At 42.0% G+C, this 14,769-nt stretch overlaps 2 protein-coding genes across 17 annotated transcripts in view; both read left to right on the forward strand.

Moving 5' to 3' along the window:
• Positions 1 to 14,769, forward strand: part of CADPS2 (calcium dependent secretion activator 2) — a 347,579-nt gene that overhangs the window by 109,262 nt on the left and 223,548 nt on the right. For all 16 annotated transcript variants that reach the window (XM_083574323.1, XM_083574326.1, XM_083574325.1 and 13 more), the window contains exon 3: positions 9,869 to 10,201. In XM_083574323.1, the coding sequence (XP_083430449.1) occupies positions 9,869 to 10,201 (333 nt within the window). The remainder of the gene's footprint in view (positions 1 to 9,868; positions 10,202 to 14,769) is intronic.
• RNF148 (ring finger protein 148) lies at positions 4,206 to 5,539 on the forward strand. The gene has a single exon (XM_083573533.1). It carries the CDS (start codon positions 4,418 to 4,420, stop codon positions 5,408 to 5,410), a length of 993 nt encoding a protein of 330 aa, XP_083429659.1. The 5' UTR covers positions 4,206 to 4,417; the 3' UTR covers positions 5,411 to 5,539.

Here is a 14,769-nt window from a genome sequence, read left to right on the forward strand (position 1 = left end):
TCTACCTATTTCATACTTCAAGAATTTGGACTGAAGGTGTGTATTATTTTTCCCTGTGGACCTGTAGTTTTTGTTCTTCTCCTCTCTCTCCCCTCCTCCCTTTAAAATATGTGTAAGCTAAGGAAGGAGTGGTCATTTGAGGCAGTTCTGATGTCACAATGGCTACAGCTCTCTTCCTGATGACAGACGTGCTTGTTGTGATCTATGGTGGTGGTTCTGTGTCTTACTGGTATGGAGTTAAGGGGAGTGGGGGTTGAAATTCTACGTATACATGTTTGTGAGGGTTAGAGTCTGTGGTGCCTTTCTAGTCAATGGGATTTTTGATCTTTCTACAAATATGGAAAGACATCTTTGTTCATCATGCTGCCTTGGCTGTTTGACCATGTGAGTCATCGCTTGGATTTTTATTTTTGCCGCTTGCAAAAGAAAAATGAAACTTCTCAACAATGGTGGAATAAATGTTTCCTCTTTCTGGAAGATGGCTTTCAGCCTCCCCCTAATATTTGGTGTGCCTCGCTCTCAAGCTGCAAGTTGCTCTGTTGGCTATATTAATCTAACCCTTGACAGTGAGAAGTGGGCCATATCAGTAGCACAAAATCCAGCTTCCTTTGAGGAGAACCTCCCTTCAAAGAAGATGGTAGGGCTGTTGGTGAAGTTAAAGATGCCCACAGAAGCTAAAGGTGCCTACATAATGGGAGCTAAGTTCAGTATACCACCAGACACTGAGTCCTGGATAGCCTTCGTTGCAAGAGGAGGTGATGCTTCTGAAGGCAGAAGGAAGACACCGGTAGAAGGTGCCACAGGTGTTGTTATTTATGACCATTCGCATCCAGACAGAGAGATTCTCATTTTGACTTGCGACGATGCCTGCGATATTGCCACCATCATGATTAGCAGCCTGAAAGGAAACCCCATTTTGCAGTTGATTAAGGATGGTATCCAGGTCACTGCTGTAATCGAAGTGGGAGCTATGCAGTGCTTCTACAAGATCTACCTGTGTTTGTTCTTCCTCCTTTTGGCATTTGTTGCCTGCGCAGCGTTGTGCTGCACTCCAGGGCAGACTGGGGCAAGACAGGAAGAGAGGAGTGTCAGGGCAGCAAAGGCGGAACTCCGCAAAGCTGTAGATTTGCTTGAGCTGCGCAAGTTGAAAAGGAACGAAACGGATCTAGCAGGAGAGACCTGTGTGGTGTGCTTGGAGACATACAAGCCGAGAGAGGTAGTGCGTATTTTAACCTGCCGGCACATCTTCCACAAAAGGTGCATTGACCGCTGGTTGCTAAAGCGTGGCATTTGCCCTATTTGCAACCATGCCGTTATCCAAAGGAACTGAGAGGGACGAAATAGCTTGTATCTCGTGAGGCTTCCAACACTGCTTGTAACTTTCAGAAAGCATGTATAAAAGTATTCTCCTCACTAAACAGGTGAAGAACTGATATTTATTGGGGGGAATGATTTGCCTTTGAGGCTACTGGTAGCTGGGACCGTTAATTAAAATCTTAAGTGTGTGTTCAGCAGCTCACAGATCCAAAATTTTTTTTTTCACAGAAGGATATATTCAGCAATCGGCTTCTGAGATGGCTGTGCTCATGTGTGAGAACAACAGTCTTGAGTGAAGCCTCCTAGTTCAGGAAGTATTTCATATATCCTTGCAAAGTATTTTATTTTCTCCAGAGACTCTGTTCAATTAAATCCATAAGCACGAGATCGATCATCGCACACTAGTTCAGGTTGCTTGTTGAAAGCATTTTTGCTTTGCTCCTCCCAAGGAGGACAAAACTAAAGAGGTGAATGCCATTTCTCTGTTGAGATACATATGCATCTACTTTTTAATTTCTGAAAAATAATGCTAGGCAAAAATGTGTTTGGGAGGAAAGCTCCATGTTTAATCCCAGATACCTGGCTTTAGCCCAAGAGTGCATGAGCCTTTGCCTCATCTTTCCTAGAGTGTGTTGGCAGGGAGTGAAGAGGAGGAATCAAAAACATATGGCTCCTCCTCTTCACTTTTTGTTGTGCTGAAGTCTCTATCCATATGTTCAACTTACAATGCCAATGGAGGGTTAGCATCACCTCCATATGAGAAGCACATTTAATGTTATTTCTCTTTTTAACTATATTTGATAGCCCTAGTAGCAGCAGTCAGTCAAATACATATTATGGTCAACCAGCCACTAAAAAGATCATGTAAAAAAATACGTCATCGAAGCCTTTGAGGAACAAAAATAGCAAGGGGGTCTATTAAACCAGTTACTGAATAGGTGACAAAATATCTGAACATCTCTTAGAGCTGGTATGATGGTTAGCTCTTTTAACCATCCCTGCAGCCCTAACAGACATTCAGATATTTTGCCACCTATTTAGTAATGATTTTATTGGACCCCTCAAACAAGATACTCAGAAGGGCCTCTAAGGAAATTAATATTATTATTAGTAGTAGTAGTAATAAGAATATCCCACTTTTTCCTCCAGACACAGACTCAAGGCAGCTCACGGATAAAGCAGAAACTGCTAAAACCATGGACAAAGCCATCATTAAAAGCAACTGAAGACTAATAGAATTAAAATAATATATATGATACCTATTTTAAAAATACAGATAATTAGAATAAAAGCCCTACAGCACCAGCCCTTTCTTTAAAAAACAACAGTCAGTTCCCCCAAAGCTTATTGGAACAAGCAAGTCTTCACCTGCTGGCGGAAGAACAACAAGGAGGGAGGGAGCCAATCTTAACTTCTCTGAGAAGGGTGTTCCAAAGTCTGGGAGCAGCTACCAAGAAGGCCTTCTTCCACCAAGCATGACAGGGAGGGTGGCGAGACTGAGAGATGGCCTCCCATGAAGATCTCAGAGCCCAGGCAGGTTTGTATGAGGGAATACAGACATTCAGATAACTTGGACCCAAGCTATAGGTCATAACCCGCACTTTGAATTGTGCCCAGAAACAGACTGGCAGCCAGAGGAATAATTGTAGCAAGGGAGTTATATGCTCCTTATAACCAGCCCCAGTCACGGTCTAGCTGGAATTCATAAAAATAGATAGAACAATACCTCCAGCCCAATACCTACAGAAATCTTTGGCGGTACATTAACAGCAAAAGTATAACTTTTCAAAAGTCAGTGGGGCAGGGGAGCTAAGATTTTATTTGGTGCCCCATAGAATGACAGCGAAGGTGCCAGGCGGACCTCACTGGAAAGCGTTCCGCAGATGGAAAGAACTACGGCTGAAAGGGTCCCTTTATTCTCTGAGCCTCAGGGAAAGGCCATGGATGAAGATCTAAGGGTCTGAGTAGGTTCATATAAGGAGAGATATGCCAGAAGATATTGGGGTCCTGAGCCATTAAGACCTTCATATGTCAAAACCTTAAGAGTGAAAACTGGTGGCATTTTCACACCTTGCCAGTTAGCACGTTAATCTAACAACAGACACAGAGTTGGGGGTCATTTTTTTGCAGCTCTCTAACAGAGAGAGCCTGAACCTGACAGTGGAATATTGCATAGACTAAAGTGCACCAGCGAAAAACAGTTGTGTGTGTTGCTATCTGCTCAGCTAAGCTATAACGATACAGCATCACATACCTTCAGACTTCCCTTAGATGCCAAACCCTCCAGTAAAAGTTACCCAGAAGGTTGTGAACATTGATTTACATACTATGCAATACTTTAGTTGTACATCTGGATTCTGTTTGGTGGGGGGAGTGGATAATAAAAGTATAAGGTAGAAGGTAAAGGAGCCCTAGATGGTTAAGTTCAGTCAAAGGCGACTATGGGGTTGTGGCGCTCATCTTGCTTTCAGGCTGAGGGAGTCAGCGTTTATCCAAAGACAGCTTTCCGGGTCATGTGGCCAGCATGACTAAACCGCTTCTGGCTCAATGGAACACTGTGACAGAAACCAGACCACACGGAAATGCTGTTTACCTTCCCACCACAGTGGTGCCTATTTATCTACTTGCACTGGCATGCTTTCAAACTGCTAGGTTGGCAGGAGCTGGGACAGAGCAACAGGAGCTCACCCCATTGTGGACATCCAAACCGCCGACCTGATCGGCAAGCCCAAGAGGCTCAGTAGTTAAACTACAGTGCCACCTGCATCCAAAAGCATGGATGCTGAGCCAGTAAGATTTTATATAGACCACGTCCTAAGTCAGTGCTAATTGGCAGAGTTGTCCACGATGTCATAATTTCATTACGTAACAATGAGCTACTTCACCGGAGGAAAGGCCATCCTGATTTTTGCTTGATGCCACCTGCCATAAAGCTTTGCCAAGTATCTAAGCCTGGACAGCCTGCTGAGGTCGCTTCTCCGCAATTTTGGGGGGATAGGTTTTTAATATCTCTCTGCTAGCAGCGACTCGGCTTTGGCATGCTGGCGACTTTTGTCTGGCCCTGCATTATTGATTCAGCAGCTATATTGCAGGTGTCAACATGAGCATGCCTGGGACTGCCGTTGGAAGAGGAAGGGCAACATCTCTTTGTTACCTGCACCTTGGGCTCCTCCTCGCCCACTGTATGCACAGCTCAGGAGCTGACGCCTTTTGGGTTGCCAATCTTAACATATCATTCCTAGTAGCAAATCGGACTTTGTGGGAGATTTTGGAAAACGGAGTGTTTGCGAGAGCCTCTCCTTTGAAGAAGGTATCTGGGGTTGTGGTGCCTCCGGAGGGTCTGCATCAAAACACCTGTAGCTCTCTAACACATTTTAAGAAGCCAGCGAATGGGGACAGTTGGCTAGCTCTCATCATGAGGGGACGGTGTTCATTTGCAAAGCAAATCATGGTGGCTGCAGAAAAGGGAGCTGCCGGTGTGATCATCTATAATTATCCAGGTACAGGCAATGCTATCTTTCCCATGCATAACTTTGGGGCGGAAGATATTGTCTCAGTTATGATCAGCAACCTGAAAGGCATAGATCTTTTGCATTTGGCTCAGAATGGCATCCAAGTGAGGGTAACCATTGATGTTGGGAAGCACCATTACCCATGGATAACCCATTACATGGGTACCATTTTTGTTTTTGCCTCCCTCGCTGTGGCATATTGCACCTGCTACTCTGCCGCAAGGCTGCGGAGATCAAGGAACCCGGTCCAGAGATGGCCGCAGGAACTGGATATCAGTAAGGCCATGAATGATCTTGAGCTTCGCACATTGAAGAAGGACGACAAGGAAGTTGGGTCAAGTGGAGAGAGCTGTGCGGTGTGTTTGGAAATGTACAAGCCGAAAGACATAACCCGTGTCTTGCACTGCAGACATCTTTTCCACAAAGCCTGTGTTGATCCTTGGCTTCTGAATCACCAGACGTGTCCTGTGTGTAAATGGGACATGCTCCGAATGGTGGAAAGCATTGCAACGGAAGCAGAGTCATTGGGTAGGCAAAGGCCAAATGAAGTTTCTCCCATGATCAGTTCTCCTAAGCAATAGGACTGTCGTGAGTTCATGAAGGGATGCAACAAACGCTCATTCTGGAGACAAGCAACTTTTTCCATGCTTGATTGTCTCATTCCTAAAAATCAAGCGTAAGCATATGTGAAATAAAAAGCTTTGCTTCTACCTCTGTGCAGATTTTATTGTCTGTTGGTTCAACAAGAATAGAAATTGCTTTAGGTTCATGAGTTTCTCCCAGGTTGTATGCATTAAATTCATTTTGGGTTGTGTTTTCCCCCTTTTTTTCTTTTTAAAAAAGCAAAATCAAAACATGTTTTCAAAATTGTAAACTGAATCTCTTTGAGTTTTACAACATACAGCTGCAGTAGCACAAATAACTTTCCCTAAATAGGACTCTTGTATGTAACTTATTAACAATTAAACTTCAAAGGTTTTTAACTCTTTTTGTATGGATGGTGGCATAGAGCAATGGAAACTAGAGATGGACAAATCTAGTGTCTTTGATCTATCGCACTTTCACACATGCTTTTCCGTAATTCTTTTTTTAAAAAGGTTTTTTTATTAACAATTTCAACATAACAAAATACCAAAACATATCATATTCATTATTTCCCCCCTTTTTTCCCACCTCCCCTTCAAACCCTCCCTCCCTCCCCCCGAGACTTCCCTCAGTTCCTCTCTCTGATTTCTCAACACATGTTATTCTCTGCATATTATAAATTGTATAAATCCTTATATTATCTATCTACCATGTTATCAATCAATAAATTTGTGTATGTTTATTCAAAACCTGCTAAGGAGTCCAGTTCCTTTTGTTGTCTTTTTAAGTAATTTGTAAAAAGTTCCCATTCTTCTTTTAAGTCACAGTTGTCCTTGTCTCGCAGTTTGTATGTCAGTTTAGCCAATTCTGCATAGTTTATCAATTTCTCTTGCTACTATTCCTTTGTCGGGGTTTCCTCATTCTTCCATCCTTGTGCTATCAAGACTCTTGCTGCTGTTGTAGCATACATAAATAAATTCTTTGTTTTCTTTGGCTTTTCCATAATTCTGTTCCATCTTTTTCTATATTAATCTGCAGATTGGATACTCCTTATTAGTTATCTGATAAAATATTTTTGAATCTCCTATTATGGAAACATCTCAAGGTTGTTTATAATAACACCTGTTTAAAATACAATAACATCAATAAAACCCAGCAGCACTGTCAGTCAATACAAAATGTAACTTAAAAAATTACCAGTAACTATTGTCAATAAACCATCAAAGGGCCTTAGTAATTAGGACTTTTTCCATGGTGCGTCTTCATCAACACATGCCTTATTTCTTAGCCTAGACTACTCTATGTAAATCATCTCACCACAACAGAAAATGTCATTTTTCTGGTTACTGCAAGATGTGCTTCTGCCCTCTGCAACACAACCAGGAGGAACTACAGTAGATGCCCTTAGTGAATAAATAGTGTGTGTGTACATCACTCAAAATGACCAGAGTCCTATCTCCAGGCTGTACAAAGCATTACAGTCATATTGTTTGTTACATTTCTATCCCAGATTTCTTTCATGAGGGAACTCATGGTGCTAGTTATGAGTTTTCAGGTAGTCTCTGCTGGGACACCGACTGAGCCCAGAGCCTCATAGATTTATCAAGGTGGCTCATTCCATTGTTATTCTCTTCAGACCATGGCCTGACACCTATAATCTTACCCTGCTAGGAGTTGAATAATATCACTCATCCCAGTGTCCTTGGTTTAATAAACAGCTAGCAGGTCACACACAATACATAGCCTGGGTTCCTCTATGGATGGTGTTAAGTTTTGCCATGGAGCAATGCCCTTAATTCAGTGTTTTATGTCAGTACTGAAATTTTTATTGAACATTTAAATCTTGACAATTTTACTGATTTTTTTTCCTTAGTGATTTTAACTTAGCGATTGTATAATGCTTTCCTGTTCTGAGCTGCCTTGCCTGCTCTTGACTCGGAAAGGCGGCATAAAAATCGTTCTTAAAGAGCAAAAAATATTTAAATAAATAAATTGGAGGGAAACGTAGCCGTCTGTTTTTTAAAAGACCCTCACTCACTTTGTAGCTAGAAACCAAGCCTTGCAACAGACAGAGATGCCAACTTTGACCTTTAATCAACAACAGCAACGCACTAATAAGAGGCCTCAAGAGTGCAATTCATGTCAACTAATACGATTTAACTAATAATGTGTATTAAGTGCCCTCTGACATTATATATCACCTGACCTTAAGGCAAGGGCTGAGTGGGCATATATTAAATATAAAGGCCCCAAAACCTTTAGGAAGTCTATTGGTAAGTATTTTAAGTTTCTTGGAAACAAATTCAGACTTCAGGGTAGCTGTTCTATAGAAGATCAGTTCTGGGGATGAATGGAATATATGATAGCGGAACGAGAACTTGTACTAGAATTTGATTGTAGCAATCTGGCTTTGAAGAGAGACTATGGGTTTTATGCACATTACAGAGACGCAGATTGCCCTTATTATCCTCCATTTTTGCATGCTGAGCTTAATACCGCTCTTTTTTTGGGAGGGGGGGTTAGATATCTTTGTAAATGAAAATGGGATATCCTCTATCTGCTGATAGCTGACATCCCACTCTGCTTCTATCCATTTCTGCAGCTAATGAAGGAGATTATTACCTACAGAAGCTCATATACAGCACCTAATTTAAAGTGCTACTCTGCTCTTGCACTGAACAGATAGGCTTGTTACTAGGGCTGCAGAAAATATTTTTGCAGTTCAGTTTTGGGAGATAAAAGTAGCCCTGGGGGAGCTCAGCAGGAAAAACTTCCCCAGCCAATATTGATGTGGAAAAGTTCTTCCCGTACCTCACAACCCGCAAAGCCCTCTTAATTGCCATGCAGTTTTTGCACGGTATTTTTCTTTCCTATTTCTGCTTCTTTCTTCTTCCTGGATTACTCACCTGGGTGATCACATTATGAATTGGATTGGATCCCATTGTGAACAGGAGCGATGCCGTGATACTGCTGCATAACCAGCTAGATTTGGCTCTGTGGGTTTAGTCAAAGGCAAACAGTAATTTGAAAACGAAAGCATTGCTCTCTCCCTCTTCTGGAAGAAAGCCAACAATTTTTCGTACGGCAGATGGTGTGATAAACTGCAGATTGTTGACATGTTAGAAAAAGTCACTTGTGACATCAGGGTGACCAAAGGACGAGCAAAAGGATAAGCTTTTTATGCAACTTGGCATGTTTTTATTTTATGTACCTCAGGGCCTGGAGCACATAGATGCTTACCAGCCTCATACATCTCTCTTCAGCTGGCTTAATCCTTTTTCTTTCAATAAGGGACATACTAGGGTGGACAGTGGGGCAGTTTGGGGAGGGACTGCCACTCTCCTTTGAATACCTACGAAGGAAAACAAGTTAACTGCATTTTGTGTTATGTTGCTTTCTCTTCAACTGCTGGTTGCACAGTTACTTTATAGGAAAGGAATCATGATTCTGAAATTAAAAGACAATGAGAGCATTACTTCCTTAACTGGTCATCTGGCTAATATGGGGTCACATGGCAAATGGAATGACATCACAACTCTAGTCAAGTAGATTTTGGAGACAGGACGCTTTTGCTGAGAACAAGCAAAACCAATTGTAGTGCAAAGGAATAGGTGAAAATTGTTGCAGGTGTTGTATTATTAAAGGGATGTTGAGCCTTTGGCACTGCTTAAAGTATTCACAAGATACACTGAATAATTTTAACACAGCCCCCTTAAGCACCTGAATTACAGTGTTGATATTTGGAGTGAAAATCTGGCTGGTTTTAAGTGTTAGGAATTGGGTGGAATTTTTAGCGAGATGTTAAAGCTGATCCTTCAAAGGTATATTGGAGCATTAGAATGAGGTGCTCACTGCAGCGTCCTTTGAAATAAACACAATTTCGAAATGATCTGCAGACTGGGCTGAGCTATCTGGCAAATTCTGTAGAAAGGGAGCTTCGCGCAATCTTTGCAAAGTATTATTTAACCTAACTCTTCTCACTTTGGCAAGCAGGGCTGTAGCAGGGAAGAAGTACAGTGTCTATTGCATTTGTGAGATGCCTTTGGGCTAAATTTACCTTTAATGCTCCTGAATGTACTCTCTATGCCTCATGGGAGGGACATATACATGTGGAAGAGAACAGTTCATGCAACTGGAGCTTGGCTAGCTGTATTCCTTGCGACATTCCCTATAGCCAAGTTTATTTTCCATATAAATGGCAGGTTTTAGCAGTGGCTTCAGTTACTCAAGCTTTGCCCTCTATAGTAGTTGGAACCATTAACCTGAAGCAAGGAAACAAAACAAAAAAACATTTGCTGAGTGTAGGCAATGTTCAACAGCTTTCAAATACAGAAATATTTTTCCTTCATGACATGTTAGTGGTGACTTTTCTTTCTCTCTCACACTCATGCTTTTACGTGCTTGTTTTCCTAATTCTACTTTTTTCTTTTCTTTTCTTAAAAAAAAAAAAAAAGGTATTTCTCAGGAGTGATCGAGTTGCCAGGATGGTCCACAGTGGAGGATGCTCGGCGAACGACTTCAGAGATGTGTTTAAGAAGAACATAGAAAAGAGGGTTCGGAGTTTGCCTGAAATCGATGGATTAAGCAAAGAGACTGTGCTGAGTTCTTGGATAGCCAAATACGACGCCATTTGCAGGGGAGAGGAGGACTTGAGCAAAATGCCCAACAGGATGGCTTTAAGTGCCGTGTCAGAACTTATTCTGAGCAAAGAGCAGCTTTATGAAATGTTCCAGCAGATTCTGGGAATCAAGAAACTGGAGCATCAGTTGATCTACAATGGCTGCCAAGTAAGGAGTTCCTCTCAGTTCTATAGACTTTTCCTTCTTGACCAGTTGACCATATGTAAACCACCCTTTGCTTGTCTTGGGAAGAGGGGTTGGTTGTTGAACCATGCTGAGATGTGTAACTCTGTGAGGGGGATTACGGATCTCCTGCCAGCACCCTTAACAGGCTATAGTTCCCAGGGTTCTTTGGGGGAAGCCATGGATGTGGTGCTGCTTTAAAGGTACAGGACAGATGTGGCCTAAGCAGCAGACCAGGATTATCTGTTCACAGGAGCATAAATGAGCTGTTAGCTGGTGAGGGTCAGTCCAAATTTTTAGCTGTGTCTGCATCTCTCTTCATGTGCCCTTCCTATTTTTGTGCTTGTGTGTGTTTTTCAGCCATCCTCTCTGCCTGCATGTGTGCCACATATCAATGGCGGTGTTATTTTGGCCAAGTGTACTCGGGAATAGAAAAGTCATGTGCAGCATCTATCTGCAGCTGATTGTCATACATTTCTTTTCTTTTCTTGCTCCAGAAATAATTTTCATATAGTTCCTTTTTTCCTGTTTCAGAACGTAATTGCTTCTCTCTTTCTGAGTAGTTGTTTTTCCATTGCGAGTGTGAAAATGGCAACTAGGAGTGCAGTCAAGTGCAGACAATTTGAGCAGACAATTTTAATAGTGATCTGTTTTCCTTTAAATGGTGATGATCTAAGTTCCTTGTGTAACACAACAGTCAGGAAAGCATCAATAGAAATCCTCTTGATCTTATCTTGCTAATAGTAAATTGGAGAAGTCAGCCTATAATATGGGAAATACTTCTACTAAAAAGAGTGCCTTCCATTCCGTTGTGTTTTCAATACATTTTTCTGGGTATACTTTTTTTTTAATATTTGCCTTCCACAACTTTCTCATGCATTGCCTAGTCTAGCTTTTTATCTTCAATTTAAATTCTGATGCTTTGCATTATGACCATTTTCTGCATACTCTCACTGATGGAACGGAATTTGCCATCTTTGGGTATTTTAATGGCATCTACATATTGCCATGGAAACATTTCACGATGAAATTTCTGAAATTGCCTAGGATAAGTTGTAGAATAGGGTTTGTTATGAAAGGGATTAGACTGTCTGGTCCAATTTCTGTTTGGTGGAGATTTAATTTTGACTTTCGGGGCTGTATTGGGGTGGGTGGGGAAACAGCCAGGGTCTGTACATCATTTGTATGGAATAGTTTATGCTGGGCATATCACAAATCTCGGAGGTCTCCAAATGGATTGTGTCTAATGATGTTTCCTCCTAAGTGTCTAATGATGTTTGACTCCTCCTAAGTCTAACGATGTTTGACTCCTAAGTGTGAAATTACTCAGAATTAATTTTCATTGGCTTGCACCATTGGGCTCATGGAAGTGAGGTTTTCCATCTTCTCCCCTTCGAGCTACTTGAAACCCACTAGAAAGCCTTTCTGGAGAATTGGGGGGGGGGGCCTTTGTGTAAAATATGGGATGGAATATAGGTTTACTGGGGTGGGGATGGAATTTCCCAAAATGGATAGACCTCTGACACCTGTACCTCACAGAAGGAGGAGAGCAGGTATGGATATGTTTGGAAACCAGTGGTGTGTTACACGAAACATTGGGACGTGGGTGGCGCTGTGGTCTAAACCACTGAGCCTCTTGGGCTTGCTGATCAGAAGGTCAGCGGTTCGAATCCCCGTGACGGGGTGAGCTCCCATTGCTCTGTCCCAGCTCCTGCCAACCTAGCAGTTTGAAAGCACACCAGTGCAAGTGGATAAATAGGTACCGCTGCGGTGGGAAGGTATATGGCATTTCCCTGCACTCTGGTTTCCATCACGGTGCTCTGTTGCGCCAGAAGCGGTTTAGTCATGTTGGCCACATGACCCAGAAAGCTGTCTGTGGACAAACGCCCGCTCCCTCGGCCTGAAAACGAGATGAGCGCCGCAACCCCATAGTCGCCTTTGACTGGACTTAACCGTCCAGGGGTCCTTTACCTTACCTTTACTGATCAATAAGAGATAATGGAAGTAATTCTAAGTGGAAGTAAAGGTCTCAGAGCTATTTCTCCTATTACCTGTCCACACAAGGATCAAACCCTTTGTCTGTTGAAGGGGTGATATTCGACTTCTTATGTTGCAATTGATTCTTTTGGTTACTTGGTATTCTGCAAAGATCCAGTACTTGGGGAGAGTTCTCAAGGCAATATTCTCTGTTTTGCAGTATTTATATAACTCCCAATAGGCAAACGTTCTCTGGGTGGTTTACAAGTAAACACACACCATAAGAAACACACAAGTAAACACACCCATAAGAACATAGGATATACAAATAAAGCTTAAAAGCATGCAGTCTAAAATAAAACAAAGCCTGCAACAGGATGCACCCAAGGTAGACCCAGCAACAGAGGACAAGGCAGTGTGGGGATCTGAACAAGTACTCAAAAATTGTTTACAACTGGGAAGACTTGGAAAATTGAAAATTGCAACACTGTAGGCTCCAGGGACGCATCTCTGGTGAGGGCATTCCTCAAACAGAGAGCTCTCTAGTAGCTGCTACTTCTGGTGAGGGAAACAAGAGAGGAATGTCAGAAGGTGATCTCTGGGTGTGTGTAGGAGGACACAATTTGTCAGGCATCCCGTCCCATAAACAGAATGCTTATTATCAGTATTCTAGCAGTGGCACACATTGTGGCTTTACAGAAAATTGTTTCAGATTGCAGTATGCTTTGGGATCATATTCGGAAGCTGAAGTGTTAGATTTAGACCTCAGGAGTCCAAATTTGAATGTTGGCTTTGTGTCACTTGAATATATTGCCCAATTTCCCTGGCTGGAATTTAAACTCAGCTTGGGGGGACAAATTGTTTAAAGTTGTTACTCTGCCCAGACATCTAAAATAAAAATAACAAGCCAATTTTCTATCTGTCCAATATTTCTAGAAAACATCTCTTCATTTTATGTATTTCTTTATTTTTACTTCAGTACTGTGCCAGGATCTCAGGGACCAGAGTATACATGGGTCAACTGGGTGTGGAAAGTTTGCCAGACAATTTTGTAGCACCTGCTACAGGGCTATGGATTTGAGAATATTTTAAATGGGTAGAACACAGAGCCACCCATTTGTAAAAAGAATGTAACCATGATCAGTTGGATTCACTCTGGTTTCAGGTTCAAGATGCCACTGCTTAATGATAAAGAAAGGTAGAGGGTATTATTTTAAAATCCACCTCTGCTCTGTTGGTATCTGAACTTGTTCCTAAGCTATCCTGGGTTTTCCTGTGGAGCAACAAATAGAGTTTCTCAAATTAACCATTTATTTAATGGGAAGAAATGTTGAGGACCGTTGACCAACATCTCTCCTGAGAGGGAGAAGATACATAACATAGAGCAGGCATCCCCAAACCCAGCCCTCCAGATGTTTTGGGACTACAACTCCCATCATCCCTAGCTAACAGGACCAGTGGTCAGGGATGATGGGAATTGTAGTCCCAAAACATCTTGAGGGCCAAGTTTGGGGGTGCCTGGCATAGAGAGACAATGTGGTATTTTGGTTACAGAGTCAAACTAGGACATGGAGACCAGGGTTCAAATCCCCACTCAGCCACGAAACTCATTTGGTTGCCTTGGGCCAATCACTGTCTCTCAGCCTAACCTACCTTGTGGGGGTTAGGGCTGGACGATATCTAGTTTTCAACATTGTGATATATCACCAGCTAAACATTGTGATATACCAATATATCACGATGTCTAAAATAAGGATGGAACTATGTAGAGGCAAACAGAGCACTGGGCGATACCTGGTTTTCAGCTTTGTGATATATCATCAGATAAATGAAAACACCTCTTCTTCTCACCTTTACGTGAGATAAGGCACAACAAGCTAGCCCCCAAAATCTAGTTTCTAATCAGTTTTTTTTTGTCTCCCTCAGATTCTTCATTTTCAAGGTTTCAAATTAATACAATCAAGAACAAAATGTGTTTTGTTCTGTTTTCTGTTTGAATCAAAGGACTATCCCATTAGGGTACCAGTTCCTAAATTATTACCTGACTCAACATTCAGCAAAATTGATTATTTTATTTGCTACTGAATGCTGACCTTAGTGAGGGAAATGTGTGTGCTGCCTGGTATTTATTGTTGTTCCAATGCCAGTTATAATTTCATATGGTATCCATCGTAGTTGAATACTTTCCCAGATCCTAAATTTTAGATGACAACTCTACAAATCAAGGCAAATTCTTAATGCATATGAAGCCAAATATTAAGTCCCAATTCTAGCAGACCTCAGCATGAAACACAGCTAAGGTCAACGCTTGTAAGCAAACCACAACACAGAGGCTTTGAAAGCTGTGATTTTTTCTGACTGCCTGTGTTCAGTTTGTCCCTATTGACCTTCCACCTGGAAAATCCACATATTCCTGTGCTGTACGGCTAGGAGGCTTCACTGCCTGCGACATTCCTACAGTTGTGCTGCTTGCTAAATTGCCAGAGGAAGAGGTTTAAGAAGTCTCGACGCCGCAGCTCCATGACGGGTTTGCTTGATGTTGCCTTTGGCATGAGATGTCATGAGCATGTTTTCCT

Source organism: Podarcis filfolensis, assembly GCF_964270895.1.
Source record: "Podarcis filfolensis genome assembly, chromosome: 10".
NCBI classification, from domain to species: domain Eukaryota; kingdom Metazoa; phylum Chordata; class Lepidosauria; order Squamata; family Lacertidae; genus Podarcis; species Podarcis filfolensis.

Excerpts from the sequence above, each read along its gene's own strand:
- RNF148 (XM_083573533.1), top strand. The coding sequence starts at position 4,418 with ATGAGCATGCCTGGGACTGCCGTTGGAAGAGGAAGGGCAACATCTCTT.